Here is a 26,135-nt window from a genome sequence, read left to right on the forward strand (position 1 = left end):
TGGACAACTTTAAAGGTAATTTTCTCAATAATTAGATTTTTTTGCACCTTCAGATTCCAGATTTTCAAATAGTTGTATCTTGGCCAAATATTGTCCTATCCTAACAAATCAAATCTAAATTGACTCTTATGGTTTTGTGGTCCAGAGTCACATATTACAATTTAAAATAACTTTATTTTTATATATTTTTGGAAAATAAGTATATTCGACTTTACCTGCATACACACAGCCTACCAGTATTGGGGAGTAACTAGTTACATGCAAAATCATTACGTAATTTAAATATAAAATAAATGTAACTATAATCTGTTACAGTTACTGAGAAAAAATGTGTAATCAAATACTACTAATGAAAATGTTAACGATTAACGAAGTGGGTTACACCTGAATACTTCTTGTATTAATATTAACTATTTCTTTTTATGATTTTAAGTCCGTATTTGACCTCAGAATGAACTCAACGTAAAAAGAGTCTGATTTTGAAACTTTTAAATTGTCGAAGTTAACAGAGTGTGTTAAAAATGTAAAAGATTGGATGACCAATAATTTTCTCCTATTAAATAATAAGACAGAGATTTTACTTATTGAACCAAAAGACCGTGCATAGAATCTCTTGGATTACAATTTGCAATTAGACAGATGTACAGTTACTTCCTCTACAGTCAAAAATCTGGGTGTTGTATTAGACAGCGATTTGTCTCTTAAAAAACATATTTCTCTTGTCACAAAACAGCATTCTTCCATCTTAGAAACATTGCCAAGCTACAAACTATGTTACCTGTTTCTGATGCAGAAAAGCAAAATCATGCAGTCATGACCTCTAGACTGGACAATTGTAATGCACTACTAGATGGTTGTCCTGCATCTTCAATAAACAAGCTACAGGTTGTCCAAAATGCAGCTGTTAGAGTCCTTACCAGGTCAAGAAAATCTGATCATATTACCCCAATTTTACAGTCTCTGCACTGGCTACCTATTAGGTTCTGCATCAGTTACAAAATATTACTTCTTACCTATAAGGCCCTTAATGGTTTAGCTCCTGTGTACCTAACTAGTCTTCTATCACTCTCCCTAAGGTTGCAAAACTCTGGACTTTTGGTAGTACCTAAGATAGCAAAGTCCACCAACACAGTGTCTACACCGGACGCGAGTGACACGGCACAACACGACAAATCCCCAACAGTAAACTGCTATCGCATTCTATTCATGACGTGCTTACACAACGTTCAAATGATTTGCAACGGTCGCTTTGTCGCATCCACTGTAGACAGACTTTAGCTGTTGTGGTGCGACGTGACGCGACGTGACACGGCACGACGACTGTCGCATCCAGGTGGTAGAAGTTTTCTGCATTTGGCTCCCAAATGATTTTTTTTTGACCCATGTAATATATTGTTGGCTATTGCTACAAATATACCAGTGCTACTTATGACTGATTTTGTGGTCCAGGGTCACATATTTCATGATATTCTTGAAGTTTTTTACTATACTGGTAGCACAGATGTCAACATTTGGCGGTTCAAATATCCATGTGAGGTCTCTCAAAATTTTTAAAGCATTTTTTTTTAGTGCATGATTTTCTATAGTCTGGTAAGTGCTATTTTCAGGCTTGTCACATCCATAACAGTACATATTCCTCATAAATAGACTCATCAAAATTAAAATAAAGTAACAATTATATGTTCTGTAAAGAGCTATCGGTTTTCTGTTTGTTGGGTATTATTGTGTCTGGTTTGTGCATTTTAATTCACAGAAATACTACAAAGTATCAAAAACGGTGTCCTTTTTTTGTCATAACGCATGATTATTTCCCTTTTTTAACATAGAAAACTTGTGCATAGAGTATTTTTCTGCTGTTTAGACACTATCAACAAGGGTTTATTAAAATATAAATAGATGGTTCAGTATATTGGTTACACATACATTCTGTAAGCATTTATATGTCACATCCATAACATTGGAATTGCCCTTTTATAGTATTTTGAGGCCAATAAATTTGGTGAGCACAAGAGATGTTCAAAAAAATCTTACCAACCCCAAATTTTTGAAAGAAAGTGTACATGAATCGATTTAATGTTTTCATTTTTACTTTTAAAAGTCTGAAAATTTGCAGTCGGCATGAGGGTTGTGCTTTGACGCATTGTATGGAGTTGTAGCTCCTTTCTTTCTAATCTACATGTGCACTAATTTGTCTAATAAAAAATGCAATATTATAATAATACTGATAACAACTGAAAAAAGAACACATATTGAACATGTAGACTACTGATTCAGTGATTCATTTTGAATTCCAAATATTTGCAAACAGACTCAAGGAAAGAGGCCAACACTTCAAACATAGACACACAAACAGCAGAGCTGTCCTTCAGCTGACAGCAGTGCGCTCCCGCTCGCTCCTCAGCCTGTGGTGTGAGGTATGCAGCCTAAGATTAATCACAGCTGAGGAGAAGAGAGCAAAGGGAAAGAGGGGACAACCTAATGTCTACACTTCTCTCGGTGCGTAGAGTGTCTGCTTGTCACAATAACCAAGAGAGAGACAGATTAAGAGACTGAGCTAGAGAGAGAGGGAGTTCTCTTCTCTGTCACTGTGCTATTTTTCACATCACCACAGTGTGAAAGAATGTGAGAACAGGCCAGTTAGTCAGACCCCTCTGAATTACGTAAAGGATAAATTAACAAATTGGGGCTCTGATAATGGCCTCAAGATGTGGTGAAATGTGTGTTAATTGTTTGAGAAATGAAATCCTATTTTTCATCATTGACACAATGTATTTGTTGGAAAAATGTTTTGTTTTAGCACCAAATATTTAGTTCTTTCAAATTATATCAAAAGTAATTTCTAAATATACACGTCTTAAAAAACGACTGTTTTCTTTTCCTTTAACGTGTATGTGTACGCACGTTTTTTGTTTTTTTTTCTTTTGGCCGACTCAATGTTGTCCAGATCTGTCTTCAGCTTCATCGGTAGCAGAGCTCAGTAAATACCTTTTTGTTGATGCAGACAAAAGGTTTCCTCCAACTTGTACTTTTCTTTTCTTAAAACAAAGTCCTCAGATCCACGCTAATGTTTTATGCCGACCGTTGGCGGTTTTATAACCGACATAATTCTGTCCTTGAGCAATATAAGCGGAAACTCCATCATCGAGACAGATTTCTCTTTATGTTCGTTGCTAAATGATGGTGATGTTATCTCTCGCCGATATAGTTTGCAGATGGAAAGTGAAGGCAGACAGAAAGATTACAGCTCTACCATATAGTAATGGCTATTGTCTAGCGCTACCCTGCCGGTGTTAAAAAAACCTCTGTCTGCAGCTCCCGTCAGTTACCTTGAGGACAAAAAGTATAAAATGTTCCTTTCATCTATTCATTCTGCATTCAGAGCCAGTTTTCAGACACAAACTAAGCTTGCTGCAGAATTTTACCTTTACTCTCAGCTGAGTTGTCCAAGTTAAACTCTGTCAGGTCCAGGACAGGCTTCATCTTCCTCGCTTGAGGAGCAGTTCCCATGAGTCTGTGCTCAGTAGCTCTGCTCACCTTCCAGAACTCTTGCTTCTGATGAATGTTCAGTCTAAGTGTGCAATCATTCTAAAGCTGTACGAGGAAAAAGCTGAAGTAGAGCTATATGGTCTACTTGTTTATTTGACACGCTGTGTCTGGATCAACATACTTTGTAGGTCCTAGAACAACATCCGCAGCGACTAATCAAAGCCCTAACACTCTTAAATCCTAAGGCAATGATTGAATAATAGGAATGTTGTTGCGGGAACACGTCCTGCTTGTGTAAATCACGTCAGGCTGTTTATTTGGTACATAACAGTCACACTCATACTCGCCGTTGCTGAAAGGTGTCCGAGTATTGTTGCCAATATTTTATATCGAGACAGGAAATGCCACTTCAAAGTTCATATTGCCTACGGTTAACCTACTGAACAGATGTTGCAATTCTGCTGTGATTTTCTAGAATGATTTTTCCTTGCCATGTTGCCTTTGGCTTGCTCGCTGTGGGTATTAAGGCACTATTTTCTGCAAAGCTGCTTTGAAACAATATGTATCGCTAAAAAAAGAAAAGAAAAAGAATGAGGTGAATATTCTCAGTGCGGTTTTAGAGTTTGGTTTCTGAACAAGGCTGGATATGTGCTAGCAGGTTGAGTTCGATTATTGGTGGCAGTGAGGAGAAAGACTTTATTATTCTTCGAAGCAATGATGCCAGGCAGGCGGTTCAGCGTGCAAGCGTTTGTGTGTGTAAAAATGCCCACCAGACTTTCATGTTTTATTATGCCAGCGGGCGGGAGCTCAACCGTGAGCGCTAGCAGCTGACGGGTGATGGACAGAGGCCGTAAAGAGAAAGCCGTAAAAGTAGTCTGCTTAGACACAAATCAAACCCCTCTTTGTTCTCCATTTTTTGCATTGGTTCCTTGTTTTCTAGATTTCATGAGTCTTTCTAAAGTCTTCCAAACACATTTCTCCAAGGCTACATATAAGACTTCTCCTTTTTGCTCAAAACTCTCATCACCTTCTACAAATACACGTTTATCCACCTGAACAAACCTGTTATGTTGATTTGAGTGCAGATAATGCTTTTAGTCGCACTGTGGGACTCTTGTAACGTGAAAAGTTCAGCTGAGAATAGGCTCTGGAGTGCAGCCTGAGTTTGCTGTAATAAGTCTCAGACACGCTCTGGTCCTTCAGCCATCAGTCAAGCACCGGTCCGTGATTATTCAGCCCAGAAATCCTCAGCGCACACCAGCTCTCTGCCAAAGATAACAGGCTGTATCTCCTAACATATCAGCTGCGTGAGGAACCGATGCGTTTTTATACTTTTATCAGATCAGACACATTTAATCTAACATGCACAGCCAGCAGGGCTGAGCAGAAGGTGACGTTCATCAGGGAAAAGATATCATACTCTACTGCTTTGTCAGGCTGGGGCAGGAAGAGTCGCTTTGGTCCAAAACCTAGTAAGCTTCCTCCGAAGAAGGCAGTATTTTAAAGCATCATAGACAGACTCTCAGCACGAAGGTTGTTTCAAAATGATACTTATTTATAGTGCCTTGGAATAAACCTAGACATCGCAAATTCAAATGCAGAATTCTTTGTGTCCTTTGAAAAGCAATAACCGAATGTAATGCAATGAAAACCATATTCAAAATGACAAACTGAAAAAGCCTAAGAATGCCTTTAATTTATTAAATGAATTTAATGATTTAAAATGCTTTTAATTCATTAAATAGTGAAGAATATGCATAGTCACCACTGATACACTTTTAAAAAAAAGGGTGTTTTTGCAGTGATGCCATAAAAACCATTTTTGGTTCCTCAAAGAACCTTTCAGTGAATGGTTCCTAAAAAAAAACATTTTAAATATCTAAAGAACATTTTTTGACTATAAAAAACATTTTCTGCATTTGTAAGGTTCCATGAATATTCAAGATTTTTCATAGACCTGTTGACACCAATAAAGAACCTTTATTTTTAAGAGTGTAAGCTACTACTAAAACTTTAATACTTCTTCTTTGCAACGATTTATATCATGTAAAGCGCTGTACAAATGAACTTTATTATTTGAATGTTGATATGAATACACTACCATTTAAAAGTCTGGGGTCAGTAAGATCTTTCTGAGCTTTTTCAGCATGCACTGTAAAAAACAATTTGTTGAGTCAGCTTAAAATAATTTGTAACCTGAAAATTCTGTAAAAAACAATTTGTTGAGTCAGCTTAAAATAATTTGTAACCTTGCTGCCTTAAAATTTTAAGTTCAGTCAACTCAAAAAAAAGTTTATTCAACTTGAAATGTTAAATTATACTAAGTGACAACTTAGATATTTGAGTTGAATCAACTTAAAATTTTAAGGCAGCTGGGTTACTTACCCATCTGTTAAGTTTAGCAAACACAAATATCTAAGTTGTTACTTAGTCCAACTTAACATTTCAAGTTGACTAAACTTATTTTAGTTGACTGAACTTAAAATTTTAAGGCAGCCAGGTTACAAATTATTTTAAGCTGACTCATCAAAATTGTGTTTTTTATTTTTTACAGTGTGGATGCATGGATGTAAGGCATTTATAGAGATACAAATATATACACTGCCGCTCAAAAGTTTGGGATCAGTAAGGTTTGTAATGTTTTTTTTAAAGAAATTTCTTATGCTCATCAAGGATGCATTTATTTGATCAAAACACTAATACTGCAAAATGTTATTACAATATAAAATAATAGTTTTTATTTTAATATAATTTAAAATATAATTTATTCCTGTGATGCAAATCTGAATTTTCATCAGCTGTTACTCCAGTTTTAAGTGTTGCATGATCCTTCAGAAATCATTCTAATATGCTGATTTATTATCAATGTTGGAAACAGTTGTACTGCCAGATATTTTTTTGGAACCTGTGATTGTTTTTTCAGGATTCTTTGATGAATAACAAGAACAGCATTTATTCAAAATATAGATCTTTCCTAACAATGTAAATCTATGCTATCACTTTTTTATTAATTTAACACATCCTTGATGAATAAAAGTATTAATTGCTTTCAAAAAAAGAAAGAATAAAAATTTACTGACCCCAAACTTTTGAACAGTAGTGTTTAATGTTAGAGAACCTTTCTATTTTAAATAAATGCTGTTTTTTTTAAACCTTTTATTGATCAAAGAATCCTGAAAAAAACTTCACAGGTTCCAAAAAAAAATTTATAATAAATCAGCATATTAGAATGATTTCTGAAGGATCGTGTGACAGTTAAGACTGGAGTATAAGCTGCTGAAAATTCAGCTTTCCATCACAGGAATAAATCATATTTTGAAGTATATAAAAATAAAAACCATTATTTTATATTGTAATAACATTTTGAACTATTACAATTTTTTTCTGTATTTTTGATTAAATAAATGCAGCCTTGATGAGCATAAGAAACATCTTTAAAAACCATTAAAAATCTTACTGATTCCAAACTAAACATACCATATGCTCAGTAGTTCTAGGCTTCCATGTTGAGTATAGGCCCAAAACAGTAAAAATGCCAACTAAGTTACCTGTCAACTGTGTTACCCAGTAAAGGTAACATGGTGGACAGCAGTATTTTATGCACATATTTCTACAGATCACCTTTATTTATATAGCACTTTATTCAATAGAGATTGTTTCAAAGCAGTTATGTAAGGTCATATTTGGGTTTTTGGGAAATAGGAAAACTTTTTCTTCACAGTGTCAAATTCTAAATGTACCCCTAATTATTGAATGACCCTTATATCTACCTTTTGTTGCGATGTGAAATTAGATGTGAAAAGAAGAAAAAATTCGGCAAAAGGCGGATTCGAACTCGGGTCGATTGCGTCAAAAAGAACACGTTACGCGCTTTACTATCTACGCCACTCGAACTGTCATTTAGCAGCCATCTTTTGTAATGTTGTCTAGCATTTTGTAATGTTGTACTCAACGTTGTGTATGTTTATGCATATTAGAGTATTGCATCATCAGTTGCGAGTTCCATCTATAATAGTTAGCTCACTAGGTTTTGGAATAGACTTCTTTTGCAAATGCCTTTCATTGTCATTCTTTCTTTATAGTTAGATTTTGCAGTAGTTTGAGGTTTACTGAGTACTTTTTGAGGTTTTCTCTTAATATTCAGGCTTCTGTTTGGGATGCCATACTGAAGAGTTCATTCTCCCTACTTGTTCTTGGACAAAGTTTTTGCAGGTTTATTACTTCAATTATAATATTAAAGGTGGGTGGAGTGGTACGAGGAAATGGATATAATTTTGGCTCTTCTTAACTTTGGCCTTCTTTAGTCCAGACAAGCTCATGAAAGGCATAAAGTGTGCTTAGCCCAGCTGGATCCAAATAGAGTCCCTTGTGCCATATTAAAAGCTTTTTCCCTTGTGTACTCTTTCTGAACTCTTCCTCTCTTATACTATTCTCTCTTCTTCTTGCACTTTCTGTTACTTTTTCTTGCTATAGCTCTCTAAAAGACGGAGCCACTGAAGGGCTGGTGGCAGCGCATAGCAGGTGCCTGTGACTAAAAACTTTCCTGCCTCTGAACCATTCATATGTCTCCTGTTGAGCTTCTCACAAAATTAATAAAGAAGATGGAGAAAGAGAAATAAGGAGACCCTTACCATTTCAAAAAATCATTGTTGCGTTACTTTGCCACAAAGCCTCCACTGACTGTGTGCCAAACTGCCAGCATGCAGTTCAAGAATGTACAGAAACAATAAACCTCTCATATTGTATAGGCAATTAACAAAAAATTTTGGAAATATGTTTCTACTTTTTTTCATTTATTCTCATAACTCAAAGGCAGGATTGTTTTTCTGGCAGTGGACTGTGGAGAAAGGCTGTATTATATAAACGTTCAGGGATACAAATTCATAAGTGGGATTTAGTTTTTATACATCTCTTTCTCAGAATGAAAAATGTGCGCTAGCTCGAAGATGAGTGTGTGATGTGCCTCCCCAATAAAGAGACAATATGTTAGATGTAAAATGTAAAATATATTGCTAAGAGTACATTCAGAAAGAACGTTGTTAAATGAAAAATGCTTAAAAGAATAAACTCTTTTAACTACCCAAGTCTGTGTTTTTGGTACAAATTGAGACATGTCCTTTTCCTGACTATCTTGTTTCTTTTTTATTCACTCTCTTCTACAGGACTCTGCCATTCAAGATGTGCCATCCGCTAAAAAGATCTTACATGTGGAAACGGTTGATGTGGAGGAAACAGGCCAAACCCTGAAGTCTTACGACCATGAGGAAAAGAATGTGCCTGAGAAGGCTAGACAACAGCTTGTGCGGAACAAGCCGGGCGGTAGGAAGAAGAAATTAGAACCATCTTTGAAATGGAAGAACCTCGGCCTCACGTCTTCTTATGAGTAAGTGATAATTCCAAATCCCAATGGAGTCGCAAAAAACCATCACAGCATTTACATAAGAGGCCACTGACTCTACATACTGTTTGCCTACATGCTATTCAGATAATAGTCAGCCAGACTTGGCTTATATATTAGTGGCTGTTGCCTTGTGAGTGTCATTTGGTGAAGTCATGGCATAGCTATCCATAGTGACAGTCAGCTGATAAAGCCAGAGTTGATCACTCAGACATGTGTTCTCCCTCTTGGATTGATCTAGCAGACAAATCAGCCCTTTGGCTATTTCAACACTTGTTACTGGTAAACCTTCTCTGACCAGTCATCTAGGATTTCCAAAACAATAATCCTTTGTTTTGGAGAAAAAAGCATTTCCCAGATGTGAAAATTACACTGTTTTGCCAGAACCAAACTTGAATTCAAATATTGTAAGCTTTCTCTGTAAGGTGTCACAGTACTAGATAGCATCTGGAAAGCTACAGTTACAGAAGACTAAAACAAAAATATTACCTGATGGGAGAAACATTGGGGGAAAAAAAGAAAGACCAGGGAATGCAGCAAAGGTGCCAATTAAACTGAAAATTGGTGTGGCTCTTTAAAAAATTGTACATGGAACATTCACCTACTGTGATACTTGTGTGGTGCAAATAAAATATCAGACAAATACCATACAAAGCAAACAAGACATTTAAAATTTCCAGTGACTGTATGATTTTGAGATCCATCTTTTCAAAACTGAGGGACTCTACGGAAGGTTTAAACACTCACTGATGCTTCAGAAGAAAACACGATGCATTGAGAGCTGGGGGTGAAAACTTTTTGAATTTGAAGATCAAGGTAAATTTAACTAATTTTGTCTTCTGAGAAACATGGAAGTATCTTCTGCAGTTTCTGAAGGGCAGTACTAAATTTAAAAAAAAAAAGGTATTTGGGGGAAAATAAGAAAAATATACACATCTTCATTGGGTTCAAAAGTTTTCACCCCCCGGCTCTTAATGCGTTGTTTTTCCTTCTGAAGCATCAGGGAGCGTTTGAACCTTCTGTAATAGTTGCATCCCTCAGCTGTCCTCAGTGAGAAAAGATGGATCTCAAAATCATACCGTCATCATTGGAAAGGGTTCAAATACACAAACATGCTGAAAAACCAAAGAATTTGTGGGGCCTGAAGCATTTTTCTGAAGAAGTACAGACGGTTTAACTGTTTAGGACAAACAAGGGACTCATGAACAGCTATCACTAAACAAAAAAAAGTATTAATAATCAAGTGTATGCAAACTTTTGAACAGTCATTTTTATAAATTCAACTATTGTTTTCTCTTGTGGACTATATGTAAACGCCTTTTATGTGAAATATCTTATTCAGGTCAGTATTAAATAAAAAATAACATGCATTTTGTATGATCCCTCTTATTTTGCTAAAATAATTAACATTTTGCAAATTCTGCAAGGTGTGTGTAAACTTTAGATCTCAACTGTATCCCAACTAAGTCAATTTGAAATTGTGATTGTCTTTTTTTCCTATCCAAGCGAAACAACTTTTCGAATGAGAAACAAATGTAGGCTCGGACTTGATTTCCCTTCTTTTTCCCTTTCGGAAATTGATAATTTGTTTTCATTTGCTAATTGCTGCAATCATTTCATGTGAGTGACAAATTCAACAATTATGACGGCATGTGATTAAAAAAATAATGTCTGATTGTTGTTGTTTTTTTTTCAGTGAGACAGAGGAGAAGTCCAGACGGAGCAAAGAAGGCAAGAAGATCTTGGAACACGGCAGAAAGTCACCCGCATCAGAGAGCAAAAAAAAAGCTATTATTTCCGGATCGTCTCTGCCAGGCTGCCAATCTTCTCAAAAAATGTATGCCACCATAATCTCAGTCCACAGAAATCGCTTTTTTCATTGTACATATGGTATTTTCTCTGAGGTAAAAACCTAACCATTGAAACAGGATCTGAAAAACCCTCTCCCAGGAACACGCATAATTGAATAACCCTTTATTCCTCTGGCCAAATGTAAAAAAACGTATCCAATCACTGAATTGGAAATAAAGACTCACTTTCAAGGCAAATTATTTCAGCTGTGGATAAGTATTCGTTTTATAGCCTTTAATAAGACACGGATGAAGCAGCCGTTCAGGTTGGTGTGCACATAGAACGTTCCTCTGGTGCTACTGGGAGTAGCGGTCTGTAATAACCGGCCTGTGCCTGAGCCGCTGATAACCCTGTTCCTTCTCCTGACTCCTCTCTGTCTGTTTGGCGACGGTGAGCGAAAACTCCAGCTGTCCCCATAACGTCGCCTGCCAGAGTACACAGTCCTGCCTGTAAGGAGCTCCGGGTGTAGCCGCAGTCTCTCTTTCCCAAGTCCTACTACTAATAGAAACGTTAAATCAGTTATGCACACAAAAGTCAGTGTAGCTTTCTGAAGATTGTACACAAACATGTCAGTAATGTAAGCCAGCACACTCATCTTCCAGACAGCGACTAGCACCAATTTTTCTGTTTATCATGGCGTGAATTACAAAGACAAGTCCGCTGCTGTCCGGCAATACTGTTATCCCCTGGAAAACGTATTTGAGTCCCTCTGGCCTCTTCTTCGTGTGTACCGGGTTTCATGACTCGTTTGACGATACGTTCATTTCAGTAGCCTGATCCGCTTTAACGGCCATCTGCGTTTGTGCATGCGTGTATAAGCTTGCGATGAAAGAGTTCAGAAACACACTGATGACCACTCCAGTCTTCCTCTTTCTCTGTTGCTCTGTCTCTGTTCTCTCCATCCCCTGCCGTTTAATTTGATGCCATGGCTTAAGATGACACTTCAAATACACCCCTGAGTTTGATGGCCGTTGTGTCCAAGGGTTTGAGCATGAAGGCCTTTCAGAAAGCAATAATTCATTCCTCATTGGATTCAGAGAGATTTTACCAGAGCTTTGAGAGAATGTGCTGTGTGGTTTGGCTTGCACCTGCTTCAACTCTCCTCCGATTTGATGTATTAAGCTCTATTTATTATAGAAAGGCTTTTTCTATAATGTCCCGTTATGTATGGATAGTTCTCATTTCTACCCTGAGAAAATTCTGTGGGAGAGTGCTTGTCTGAGAGACATAAAATTGTGGGCCAGCTTGAATATTAATACGTCTAATAGGTGCATGTGTGTGTGTGTGTGCGCAGCAAAAGCCCAGGAGGAGCTGACTACTTCAGTGAGAGTTCATCAGAGGATGAAGAAGATGAGGAACAGCCTGAAAGACGTACTGAGATCCCCACCGACTTGCCTTCTGAATACTGGCAGATACAAAAGCTGGTTAAATACTTAAAGGTAAAAAACACATTGGCTTATATATGCATTCACCAACATGCAACAGTACTAGGGCTGTCATGATACCAGATTTTCACTACACAATTACTGTGGCCAAAAGAATTCACTGTAATATTATAATGATATACATCGACAGCACGTTTTTAAACAGTAAGATTTTTAAGTCTCTTCTGCGCAGCAAGCCTGCATTGATCCAAAATACAGCAAAACAGGAAAAAATTGAAATGTTTTTACTATTTAATATGTCTTTTCTATTTGAATATATTCTAAAATGTAATTTATTCCTGTGATTTCAAAGCTGAATTTTTAGCATCATTTCTCCAGTCACATGGTTTTTTAGAAATCATTCTAATATTCTGATTTGCTGCTCAAAAAACATTTATTGTTTTGATTTTGAAAGCAGCTGAGTAGATATTTTTTTTCAGCTTCCTTTGATGAATAGAAAGTTCAGAAGAACAGCATTTATCTGAAATAGTAAACTTTCGTAACATTATAAATGTCTTTATCATCATTTCTGATCAATTTAAATCGTCCTTGCTAAATAAAAAGTATTAATTTCTATAATTTCTTTCCCAAAAAAACCTTTTTGAATGGTATAGTGTATAATGTTGCAAAAGTGTTTTATTTCAGATAAATGCTAATCTTTGGATCTTTCTATTCATCAAAGAATCCTGAAAAAATGTAACTGTAATTGATAATAATAGTCAAGTCAAGTCAAGTCACCTTTATTTATATAATAATAATAATAATAATAATAATAATAAAAATGTTTCTTGAACAGCAAATCAGCATATTTGAATGATTTCTGAAGAATCATGTGACACTGAAGACTGGAGTAATGATGCTGAAAATGTAGTTTTGATTACAGAAATAAATTACATTTTAAAATATATTCAAATAGAAAGCAGTTATTTGAAATAGCAAAAATATTTCACAATATTACTGCTCTTGTTGTATTTTGGTTCAAATAAATGCAGGTTTGGTGAGCAGAAGAGACTTCTTTAAAAAACATTAAAAACTGTTCAAAAACTTTTGACTGGTAGTGTATATTTCGATATCTCGATATCTAAAGAAAAAAATGCTATCATTAAAATTCATCTTTTTTTCAAAACTTGTTTTCCAGAAAATAAAAATGAGTCGCACAAAAAATATTAGCACTTGGAGACGGAAAGAGATTTTGTAACCGTAACAAAAGTGTACAAAAAGAACTTCCTGCAGACAGTGTTGCCAGAGTTTTTTGGTCTTTTGGGCTTTCATAATACAATTACGTTTCCTTTTTTTTCTTTCTTTCTTTTATAATGTCCTGCAGCTGTCAAAAAGTTTATCTGTAGGCAAAAAATTAAAACAGATTCTTTTACTAATGCGTATTGATACTTGTAATGAATACCTGGCAACCTAAAGCTAGCTGAAATAGCCACTGAAGAAAAGATGGCACGTTTAGAAATCCCGCACCTGTCAACTGCAATTGGACCAAGGGAAATTAGGCTAGTTTTCATTCTGTTTGGGCGGGTTTTGAGTTTGTTTTGGGCTGAAAATTTTCTGGGACATGGCAAGACCGGAGTGTCTAATATCACATGTTTTTTCCAAATAACGTCCACTCTGGCAAACTGACTTTTGTTGAGTGCAGGCACAGTGTCTCACTTTTGTGTGTCATCCTCTTTTACATGATTTTGTGCAGCAGCCACATGTTTTTTTTCTGTTGGCAACCAGCATTAAAGTGCAGTATTGCCACTGTGTTGGAGAGTTAAAGGAGAAGTCCACTTCCAGAACAACAATTTGCAGATAATGTACTCACCCCCTTGTCATCCAAGATGTTTATGTCTTTCTTTCTTCAGTCGTAAAGAAATTGTGTTTTTTGAGGAAAACATTTCAGGATTTTTCTCCATATAATTGACTGATATGGTGCCCTGAGTTTGAACTTCCCAAATGCAGATCCCAGCCGAGAAAGAAGGGTCTCACTAGCGAAACTATCGGTTATTTTCATTACAACATTTTATTTTCTTAATTTTCTCTCTCAACTTCAAAAATAATTTCAAAATCATCCTACATCGCTGCAGAAGCAGAAGACCCAGTCTTTGCAAAGTGAACATGCAAAGAAGGTCAAACACGCTTAACAAAAAAGGTAAAACAGTGATATAGGACAATTTTGAAGTTGAAGGAGAAAATACGATCTGAGTTTTTCGACATACCCCAACTGTCTTGAACCAGAATACACAGAGTTCAGGCAAGCAAGCTGAGCATTTGACATTAAAAATTATATAAATTGTATTATTTTTTCTGAAAATAACCGATCGTTCCGCTAAGTAAGACCCTTCTTCCTCGGCTGGGATTGTTTACAATCATTTGGGATCGTTTGAACCCGCATTTGGAAGTTCAAACTCGGGAGCACCATATCAGTCCATTATATGGAGAAAAATCCTGAAATGTTTTCCTCAAAAACATAATTTCTTTACGACTGAAGAAAGAAAGACATAAACATCTTGGATGACAAGGTGGTGAGTACATTATCTGTGAATTGTTGTTCTGGAAGTGGACTGGCAATGGGTTATTTACAATATTATCATGTGTTTTTATTATCATTAAATAGGTGTTTACAAAGAACATAAATTTGCAAAACTGGTCACTGACATTAAGGAATAAAATAAAGTAACCTCCTTTTGTAATACAGTAAAAGGTATCATAGAAGGCATAGGCCTACTTTAGATAAAAAGGGCGCTGATGTTAAACACTTGATTTTTAAAAGAATCTTCTTCAGTGTAGTGCGCAATAAATCATGTAAAGAAAAACATCCATGCAAAGTTCAGCCGCAGGTAGATATTTTTAGCTCAGTAAAACACTGGATAACGAATGTGATTTTCCCAAAGGGAGGTGCTCATCCTGTAGCAAACGTCAGGAAAAAAAGCACTTGATGATAAAATCCTGTTTGATTCGTTTGAAAAGTGGATTTGAAAAGTTTGTTTTTTGCTGATGATTTGTGTGAGGTGTTTGGGGATGCGTTTGTTACAGTGCTATGTTCAACTCTAGACAGGATGTGTTTGTAACGTGCCCTTCCCAGCATTCTATCTGTCTGGAAACCACAGTTCTTATTTATGAGGGTTTGTCCAGTAGCGCTCTTATAATGTCATTACCATCAGAAGCCGAAACACAGTCTGTGCCAAACTAAATATCTGTTTTATTTTTGGAGCGAAGGTTCAGTTTTTCTCCTCCCTTCTGTCTTTTCTTCTGCTCTTTTCCATGGTATAGACATGCGTTTGTATTTCTGGGAGATTACGTTTCTATAAGGTGATGCATGAATGATCGGACTTGTGCTTTAATGGCTGTTTATCTAGGGAGGTTTTTGCAGTGTACATTACCTGAGCTGTACATTTACATGTCTTCGTGTTTGCCTTTCTGTACACATGTACGGAGGGCAGTTTGCACCGGTGACTATATCCTTTCATGATGTTCGTGGCAGTATTAGTGTTATATTAGGAAATCGTGCATGTCTTTAGACCGCAAAACATTCAGTCGTTGCCTGGATGTGTCAAAGAACGAGCGTTGAGTATAATTGCACGTTCACACATTCACAGACGCACTTTGTAACTGCGTCAGTGTGTAGAGGAGGTGGCCACGGGCTGTTTGTCTCACCAGATTCGGCCCAACTGCCTCATTAGCTTGAATTAGAGAAACATGGCAGCCAAACAAAGTTGCATAGAAGCATTCTCTCACACTCTCCCGTCTCCCAATTACCCCGTTCTGCTCCTCGTTAATCGCTTGTAAGTAAGTGAATTGCTAGTGGCCTAATGCTCTTATATGCTGAAAAAGTGTTTGCAATTTTCGCCAATGTGATTACCTAAATTTTTTATTACTGACTCAATTTCACTGAAAGTTTGCAGAGTGTCTCTGTCTGCTCAGGAAATGTCTAAATTTGGATCTGTCTCACTGCGTGGCTCATGCCTCACTACAGTGCTCACTGTTTCTCGCAGACTACAAGGTTAAGAAATGCTCTTTTAGAAAAATAATGTGCATAAGTAGACTTTTAGAGGTTTTAAAATGATCCTCAGCATGAAATTAATTTAGACAATAAATCATCTGCAGAAGCTACACTTTTCCATCTGCGTAGTGGCAGAAGTTGAAATTCCTGTCAGAATAGAACAGTTGTTATTTGTAACCAGAGTAATGTCCCTGACTTGTTATCTCACATGGCCGTTATGAGGTCTTGCTCCCTCTACTGGACAAATGGAGCAATAAAATGACAGATCAAGCTGCTGGTGCACCTCATCACAGTCCTGTGTGATGCAGTGGAGTCAAACAGATTGCTTTTATTCATTTATTCATTTAAAAAGCTTTACCACTATATTGTTATTATTTTTTTTAAAGGGTTTAAAAGGAGCATGGTAAAATCAGTATTCTGATAAAAGCTTTTATATTATTCAGAGTGGGTTGGCTCAATAGTGCCAGTTTCATTGAGATGACATGACCAGACAAATTCACTACGCTACCTTTTAAAAAAGTCTTTTATGCTCACCAAGGCTACATTTATGCGTAAAAGTAGTCTGATGGTAAATGTTCAGTGTTTCCCATACATTGATTTATTCGTGGCAGCCTGCCACATTATCAAAACTGACCGCCACAAATATATTTTTTAAAAGGCTTTAAACATGAGCACTGCACTTTTCAAAATCAAAACTTGCCGCAGGTGTTTTTATATTAGTGTATATCTGAAGGAAACCGACTGTGTTCGGAATATTTTCAATTTCGATTACGTTTGTTTGTAAGGTGAATGCGCCTCCCAAACTACATAAATGTGCCTATGCTCGCGCAAATCATTTGTGATCTAGCTTCACCTATAGCAGAAGTGAGTATAAGGTTTTTTTTTTATGAATCTCCGCAATCACCTTTCCTAATAACGTGCTAGTTAGCAAGTTTCGCGGCTAAAGTAAACAGGCTCGTCACTCCACAGTGACGAAGGGGAGGGGCGGGGCGAGCAGATCTCATTTGCATTTAAAGGAGCAATCCATCAGAATGGGTTGATTTTTGCAGAGCTCATTTTGACAAGTTAAAAAGGGTGTTGTTTTACACTACCATTGAGAATTTTTAACCAAAGTATATTATAGACTTTTCATTAAGACCCTGAGGAATAATATCAGCTTGTGGAAAATGGGCATCCGATGATCCCTTTTTAATATTAGGAAAAAAATAACAATTTCCTAGAGACATCAATAATATTAGTATTAGTGACACTCACCTTCAGTCATAAAAAAGTGTAACAAATCTTAAAAATATACTGTCTTTATGTTGTTTCTACATTAATTTATTGCTACTGTATATAAAATACATTTGAAAACTTTAATGTAAGGTGAGATTAATAGCAATTAATCATGATTAATTTGAGAAAAATGTGCAATTAAATAGATAATTTTTTAAATAGATTGACAGCACTAATTAATAGATTTTAAAATCTTATTTATTTCTGTGATGGCAAAGCAGATTTTTTTTTCTCAAGTCTGTTTCATATGATCTTTCAGAAATTATTGTAATATGCTGATTTGGTTCTCAAATAACATTTCTTTTTATTATCAGTGTTGAAAACAGCTGTGTTGCTTAATATTTTTGTGGAAACCATGGTATATATTTTTTGACATTAAAATTTTTATAACTTTATAAATATTTTTACTGTCACTTATGATCAGTTTGTTACATCTATCCTGAAAAAAAAAAAAACAAATAAAAAAATAAAACAACCCCAAGCTTTGAATGTTAGTTTAAATAAATAAATAAAAAACAGCATTATCTAAAGCAGTACATCCATTTCTATTTTCACACAAATGGTTTCACAAAAGTGAAGGCGCTCATAAATACATTTTGGATATGCTGTTTTGCATCAAGTTAGTACTGTTCATCAAATCTGATACCTCTTTGCTCTTAAATCTAGAGACGGCTCTGCTCTGTGGCTCTATGGCTTCTCTCTGTGTAAATCATTTATACAGCTGTCTTTATCTTGCTCTGGAAAGCTGGCTGCTTAATTGAGGATAAATGATAATGATCAGACCTCAGTCAGCTTCTCTATAAATTAACTGTAATGTGTGTATCATACGCAGCGCTCGTGCCAGAATGAACATTCACATTCTCTTTTCCTAATACCTCCTTGTTCTCTTGATCACTCTTTTTCTTTCTGTCATCTCAATTTTCTCCAGAGCATCAGTACAGCTTTGTTTTCTTCTTAGGTTATATTTATATATCCATTCTCTCTGTTTGTCTTTTCCTCCTTTTTCCTTTCTGCTTTCTTTCTTTGTTTTCCCATCCTTCTGTGATTTGCTCTTCAGGAGAATTTGTTAATTTTCAGAGCTCCGTCTGCAGTGGGCAGGATTTATGAATGCTGGCTCATTCCACACTGTTTTTTGCTAAATATTTCAAGTATTCTTTCCTCAGCATAGATTTTTATGGTGACACACAGCTTGTGCTGTCACTGGGACCTGCTTTTCTGCTTTCTAACAGAGCTACAATCTATCAGCTCGCTCAGTGTTTTTGTGACAGTTAAATTATTTCAAATACCGCCAGACTCGGTTATTTATTAAAGACAAATGTTTTCAACAAGTAGAAAGCAATGCAACAAGCTTTTTTTGCCTTTTTAACCTTGATCACGGATGAATGTCTGGCATCGTTTACAACCTTTTTTCTGAAGACGTTTTAATACAGCTGTCAGATAAGGCCCGTAGACCTGGGCAGCACTATCATTCTTGTCATTCAAATGTGGAAAGTAAGTAAAAACAGTTTGGACATTGACACCATTTTTTTTGTGGACGAGTGAAGTCAGTTTAATTATGTAGCTTTTTTTTTACAGTTTGCAATGATTTGAAGCAGCTTTACAGAAAATCATGATTTTAATGTTAATATATTTATGTATTATAATCGCGTTTAGCAAATTAGAGACGGGTGATAATATAATGTACATTTTTGGATAATGTAAACTATCAAGCAATTCACTATATTTACTATATAGTATGCAAAGAAAACTAAAATAACGACCGTGTCAGTCATGCATGGGTCAAAATGTATTTTGATATTTAGTAAATTTTTTTATTTAGTAAATTTTCTACCATAATTATATCAAAACTTAATTTTTAATTAGTGCATTGCTAAGACCTTCATTTAGAAAACTTTAATGGCGATTTTCTCAATTTTTTTTTTTTCTTTTTTTGCACCCTCACATTACCGATTGTATAAATCTCATTATGAGTGGTTTTGTGGTCCAGGGTCACATTTTTGTTTTCTTTAGGCACAAAAAGTATTCTTGTAGTTTCATAACATTACACGTTGCATTAATGTCCCAAGCTCCTGGCCCACCCCCCATGAAGCCGGGCCTGGAGCTGAGATTTGCAATATATACAGTAGTAAGTATAGTAACATCCCTAAGTGTTCGCACATCCCTCCAGTCACATATGAGAGGTGAGATAGCACTCTAACATTAATGTGGGTAAGGTGTATAGTGATTTCAAATGATAAATCTGTCAGTCATCCATGTTCACAGCTTTTATCTGTGTGTGCATCTGTCCTGAACATCTGTCTTCACACCACAGACTGCGAGTGAGGGCCCGTTAGATTCGAGACAGAGACATTATAAAAGACCTTCAGATGTTTTCTGATTTGTAAAGAATGTCTACAGCACACTGAGACCAAAGCTGCTAGAAAATGAAAGCATATGAACATTGGATTTCTTTTTCCCTGGTATCAGTACTAAATATAGCTTTATGTTTTTACAAGGTTCAATGCTAATCCATTGAATTCTTTGAAGACGAAGAGAGTGGCAAGACAGAGATAGCAGTGGATTCACTGCTAGGTTCGGTTCACCTTTAGTCCGGCCACTTAATATGGACAACACATGTGCCTTTTTCTCTCGCTTTCTTCTGTATCTTTCTGTCTCCGCCTCTCGATGACTGTTTTTCTCACTTCTTATGGCTCTCTCCTGTCTGTCTCCTTCATCGCTCTTGTTCTTTTTTATATTTCCCCACCCCTTTCTTTCAGCTCTACCCTTCATTATTTATTATTAGTCCTATCATGTTCTTTCTTACTTTGATCTGATGTTCTTCTCTTCTCACGTCCACATTCCTTGTTTTTCTTCTTCCAGAACATGTTAAACCAATTGCTTGTTTATTTTGGAAATGTGCAGTACATAGTCACCATATGTGTTATTATTTAAAGGGCACTTATTATGCCTCTTTTTTTAAGATGTAATATTAATCTTATGACTCTCCTGAATGTGCCTTTGAAGTTTCAGATCCAAATACAATACAGATTGTTTATTATAACGTGTTGAAAAGTGTCATTATTGGGGTGGGTCTAAAATGTGCTGTTTCAGGGGTGTGTTCCCTTACATGAAATTGAGCTGCAACTTCCCAGTTCCTTACCAAGAGTTGCTAAACAATGAATCAAAGCGTGCAATCTGGGATCGTGTGCAGTTGCTGATGTTCGCAAAAACGTACAGTCAATTTCTTATGCGAGCTGTTTTACCGGTTTTACTTTCGCTTTCGAAATCTATCACGTTTAGCAAGGAGGGGAGAGGATGGACGGGGGGCGCAGCCTGCGAATGCCCTCTGCTTTGCTGTGACACCTGTCATGCTTGACGTAGACGTAAAGTAATCTGTTCAATGTGTTTACATGGCAGAATTTTAATTTAGTTCGGTTAATAGAAAGGTTTATCCCACCCCTCTCAAACCGATTACAATTTCATTCAGTTTGAGCATTTTTATTCCAATTGAGGTGTTTATATGGAGGATTGTCATTCGGATTGAACTTTTTAAACCGATTACAGTGCTCCATGTAAACGCACCTGAGTGCCAATGAATAGAATATAACTGCAGTAGCCTGTTAGATGATCTTACAATACATTTAGCTTCACGTTTTTCTACTTAAATCCAATAAAAGTATAAATAGTCAATGAACAAGATTAACTCTGTACTGTTTTTGTTATATTCGTCAAGTAATTACTTTATTTACAGGTATAGAAAAATATCAATGAACTTTACAAAAGACATATAAATAAACTCTTACAAACATTTGTAAAACCAAGTTGAAGTTGTGAATAGACTTCAGTTAAACTCCTAAAAAGCCTCAATAGACATTTACAGCAGAAACACTAACATTCTTGAATGTTTTATGATCATAAAACAGAGGGTGTTCCTGACGGGGCACTGCTTTCGACACAGCTGATCGCATGCAGACAATATGGCTCAGGATATGGTAATACGCACCTGTCGGTCAATATCGATGGGCGGGGCTACCGAAATATGCAATATTTTGCAGACAGGCTCCAAAGTGCTTGTTTTTTGAGTCTGGTTTGATTTTATGAAGATTAAAAATAAAGGACTGGATGTATTTTTATCATTCTTAAATAGCTGTGTACACACAATTCCAACACATTTCTATACAAACACCTTCTAAAAATGGATTTTGCATAACAGGTGCCCTTTAATAATAACCATACTTTAGATTACCTTTGCCATCATCTAAAACCTAATCTTAAAAAACACTTAAAGTAATTTAAATTTAAAGAACTAGTAGTTCTTTAAGTGTCCCATTCTTCCATTCTGTTTTGCGCCTTTTTTTAATTGCAAATAACATACAAACAAAGGGATAGTTCACCCAAAAATAAAAATTCTGTCATTAATTGCTCACCCTAATGCCGCTTTAAACCTGTAAGACCTTTGTTCATCTTCGGACAAATCAAGATATTTTTGATGAAATCCGAGAGCTTTCTGACCCTGCATAAACAGCCATGTAACTACCACGTTCAATGCCCAGAAAGGTAGTAAGGACATTGATAAAATAGCCCATGTCACATCAGTAGTTCAACCATACGAGAATATATTTTGTACGCAAAGAAAACAAAAATAACTACTTCATTGAATTTCTTTGATGCTTACCTTGCATCTAGTAAAAAAAGAGTGTGAGGCCTAATCACTGGATCTTATCTATTGCTCATTTTATGAAAAAGAAACAGGAGTGTTTATTCAGTTTTGGGCTTGAGTGTCATATTTCAAAGCTCTGCTGCACGAGCAGCATTACAGCAGCTTACATGCCTCTTTGAGACCTACTGCATTGAGCACAACGCCAGCCCTGGAGAGAAAAGCCTGCCTTTGTTTGCATTCATAAGAGCTGCTCCATAAAAAAAACAAGGAGAAAAACGAGCCATCACATTAAAAACACACATGGAAGTGGAGTTTCTGGTGTTTTCTCTAGGGGAAAGCTGATCTTAGATCTGTGGTTTTGACCTAAACAAACAGCAATCACTAAAAAAGCTATAATTTCTTGATTAAAGATGATTAATAGTGTAGTATTTTTGCTGGATCCTCTGCTTTATTTATCTGTCACTCGCCCGTCTGTTATTTCATTCCAGCGATAAAGAACATGCCGTGAATGATATCAAAACCGCAGTCATCTGCGATACGTATCTGCTAAAAGCTTGGCCCAACAAATGCCACATGTTTGGTTTGTTGTACTCACTGTGTAGGCAACTTCTGAGGAACGACCAACCTAAAACACTGTGTATATAGCAACTGTCAAAACACAGCTTTTTCTAAAGCCAATCCATTATCATCTCCAACATTTCAGAGCTTGTTTTCTTTTAATTGCTAACTTAGGTCATTGTCTATGGTTTCAGGCCGCAGCACAGCAGTAGTCTGTATCAAAGGATCTCTCCCCACCCCTGTTTATAGTCACAATACCAAACACTTATACACAACATGTGGTCAACAAAATAAAACTCAAAGGGAAGGTGATCTTGGGGTGTGGGTCAAATGAGTCGAAAAAGGGGTTCGTGGAGAAATTACGCCATTAATGTGCAGTGCAAATGTGGCTGTGTACTTAAGCCTTCACACTGTATAAAATAACAGGGGCATTTTCTGTCTAAAGTCAGTGTGTCATTTCACGTTTTAGATGAAATGTATAAAACAACAGCTGTCTCCGTTCATCTGTCTGTGGGTTACGGAGCAGCTAGTGTAATTCCTCCACGTGTGTTTGTGTGTGTGAACAGGGAGCTAATCAGACAGCCACGGTGATTGTGTTGTGCGCCTTGCGAGACTTTAATCTGGTCCAGGAAACGTGTCAGCTGGCTATCAGAGACGTGGGGGGGGCTGGAGGTTCTCATCAACCTGCTTGACACAGATGACATCAGATGTAAAGTAAGTGCGTACAGACTCAATTTATTGGGTCAGAGGTCACCATTTGACTCTAAGAAAAGTTTATTTTTCTGTTTTTAATTTATTTTGTTTATATTTTGACATATGTGACCCTGGACCACAAAACCAGTCATAAGTAGCACAAAATCCTTTGGATATTAGGTATTCATGTTCCATGAAGATATTTTGTAAATATCCTACCGTAAATATATCAAAACGTAATTTTTGATTAGTAATATGCATTGCTAAGAACTTCATTTGGACCTGTCAAGTTATAAAGTGTCATAAAGTGTTTTTTTTTTCAGACTAGTGGAAAGAAAACATCCAAAATACACTGTTAAGTGTTTCTTTTATAGCACTTTATGTATTTGTGTCAGTAGATTTCAATGACAATTTTTAAAGGCCGTTTTTACAAAATGAGGTTTTTTTTTTTTTTTATCATACACTGAGGCATAAATCTCCACTTCGGTAGCACTTACGCACACCAAACTATCCCCCCCAAAAATTGTGAAAATATATTGTTTTCTGTCTATTCTGGGAGTTATGGAGTGACAAAAATGAGATACTCAATTTCTTCTGTAAAAACATTTGACTCTAACATGTCAAAAAAATTAAACAAGAATTTTGAAACTGACTTCATCTAGTGTTTAGATTTTTGTACTAGATTTATGCAAATTAGCACATATTTCATTTGCATATTTTAACCTAATATTTTAGAAAACTTTTAATACAAAAAATGTTTGCAATTATCAATGTAATCAATCAACTGGGTAAGCAAGGTGATAACTATCAGTTTGTTCGTTTGCTTGTTTTTTTTTTTTACCCTATTCACCTGCAGTCCTCGCCTTTTTCTCAATATTTAGATTTTTTTTTGCACCCTCAGATTCCAGATTTTCCAGAATTTCAAATATTGTCCTATCCTAACAAACCATACATCAATGGAAAGCTTATTTATTCAGTTGATGCTTAAATTAAAAAAAAAACTGACCCTCATGACTGGTTTTGTGGTCCAGGGTCACATATGTATACTGCTGTTCAACATTTTAGGGTTGGTAAGATTTTTGAAAGAATCTCTGATGTTCACAAAGTGGCATTTATTTGATCAAAAATCTAATAAAAACAGCAATATTGTGAAATATTGTCATTTATTCCTCTGATTGGCAAAGCTGATTTTTCAGAGACATATCTCCTAGAAATCCTAGAAATGGTTTGATGCACCAAAAGAAAAAAAAAAAAACATTTATTATTATCAATGTTGAAAACAGTTGTGCTTTTAAGAGTTTTGGGGAAATAATGATAAACTTTTTTATGACTCTTTAAAGAATAGAAAGTTCAAAAGAACAGCATTTATTTAAAACTGATTAATGTAATTTGTTGTTGCTGAATAAAAGTTACAAGCCCCAAAAAATCTTACAAGCCCCAAACTTTTGAATGGTGGTATATTTACATATTAATTTATTTTTTTACTTATATATATATTAGTTTCATAATGAATAGTTGCTGTTAACTGCTGCTACCTAATATGCACACATAAAACAATAATGCAATATATAATACAATATGCTAAGCCACTGTGGTTGAGTTCTACATTTATATTATTGAAATGACCATAATTACAAGATGGCACCTCTTTTAATAAAATTATTAATTGCTAAATTAGAGGATTAGTTCACCCAAAAATGAAAATTCTGTCATTGATATTTTTGATGTAATCAGAGAGCTTTCTGACATTGCATAGACAACAACAGAACTACCACCTTCAAGGCCCAGAAAGGTAGTAAGGACATCAATAAAATGGCGTTGTGGTACTCTTGTGAATGTGTGTTGAAGACTGACACAAAAGAGAAGAAACTGTTGATCAAAGTTGTTATTTTTGTGTTCTTTGCACAAAAATGAAGTTTGAACCACTGATGTCACATGTACTATTGTGTCTATGTCCTTACTACCTTTCTTGGCCTTGAGCATGGAAGTTGCATTGGTGTCTATGCAGCTCTTGGATTTCATCAATAATATCTTAATTTTATTCTGTATATGAACAAAGGTCTTACAAGCTTGGAACAACATGGGGATGAGTAATTAATGACAAAATATTTTGGTAACGCTTACTATTATAACGGCACTGCCATTTTTATTCTTTTGACATGACAACAGTCAAGTAAAAGAGAAGTTGAAGCTTTCATAAAATTCCAGCAAAGTCATACATTTAAAAAATGAAAACCCATACATTTCAGTCAATTCAACATGAAACGGCATTAGATGTGTAAAGCAGTTATTCTAAAAATGTATACTTTACTTTCCCTTGCTGTTAGATTGGTTCTTTGAAGATCTTGAAGGAGATCAGTTGTAACTCTCAGATTCGGCAAACTATTGCTGATCTGGGTGGTTTGCAAACCATGGTATCCATCCTGGACTCTCCTGAGAAAGAACTGAAGAGCCTGGCTGCAGAGACCATCGCCAACGTGGCCAAGTTCAGACGGGCCCGCAGGACGGTCCGACAGCATGGTGGAATCAAGAGACTGGTGAGAAATGTGAAATTTTCTTATGTGTGTGTCAAAACAGGTTGACTATGACTAAAAAACTTGCACGTGAGACAAAGGATGGAGAGTATGTTGAAGGAACATACATATACCACGCTCTATTTCTCCACTTTCTTTTTCTTTTGAAACTGTTTCTTCCAGTCATTTTCTGTGCCAGCATCAAAGGGAGCACATTGCAGGTAAAAACAGATTGAATGTCAGGCTCCCCCTCATCCTGGCATGTGTGTTTATTGACAGAGTGACGCTCGGTATGATTAGGGCTCGCGTG

General features: G+C 36.1%; 1 protein-coding gene across 1 annotated transcript in view; it reads left to right on the plus strand.

Annotated features, from left to right (window-relative positions):
• odad2 (outer dynein arm docking complex subunit 2) overlaps positions 1–26,135 on the plus strand; it is a 68,352-nt gene that overhangs the window by 8,321 nt on the left and 33,896 nt on the right. Inside the window, 6 exon segments of the mRNA XM_051123731.1 lie at positions 8,649–8,869; positions 10,581–10,721; positions 12,030–12,174; positions 23,186–23,278; positions 23,280–23,333; positions 25,640–25,849. Of these exon segments, the coding sequence (XP_050979688.1) occupies positions 8,649–8,869; positions 10,581–10,721; positions 12,030–12,174; positions 23,186–23,278; positions 23,280–23,333; positions 25,640–25,849 (864 nt within the window).

Source organism: Labeo rohita, chromosome 12 (genome assembly GCF_022985175.1).
Source record: "Labeo rohita strain BAU-BD-2019 chromosome 12, IGBB_LRoh.1.0, whole genome shotgun sequence".
NCBI lineage: Eukaryota > Metazoa > Chordata > Actinopteri > Cypriniformes > Cyprinidae > Labeo > Labeo rohita.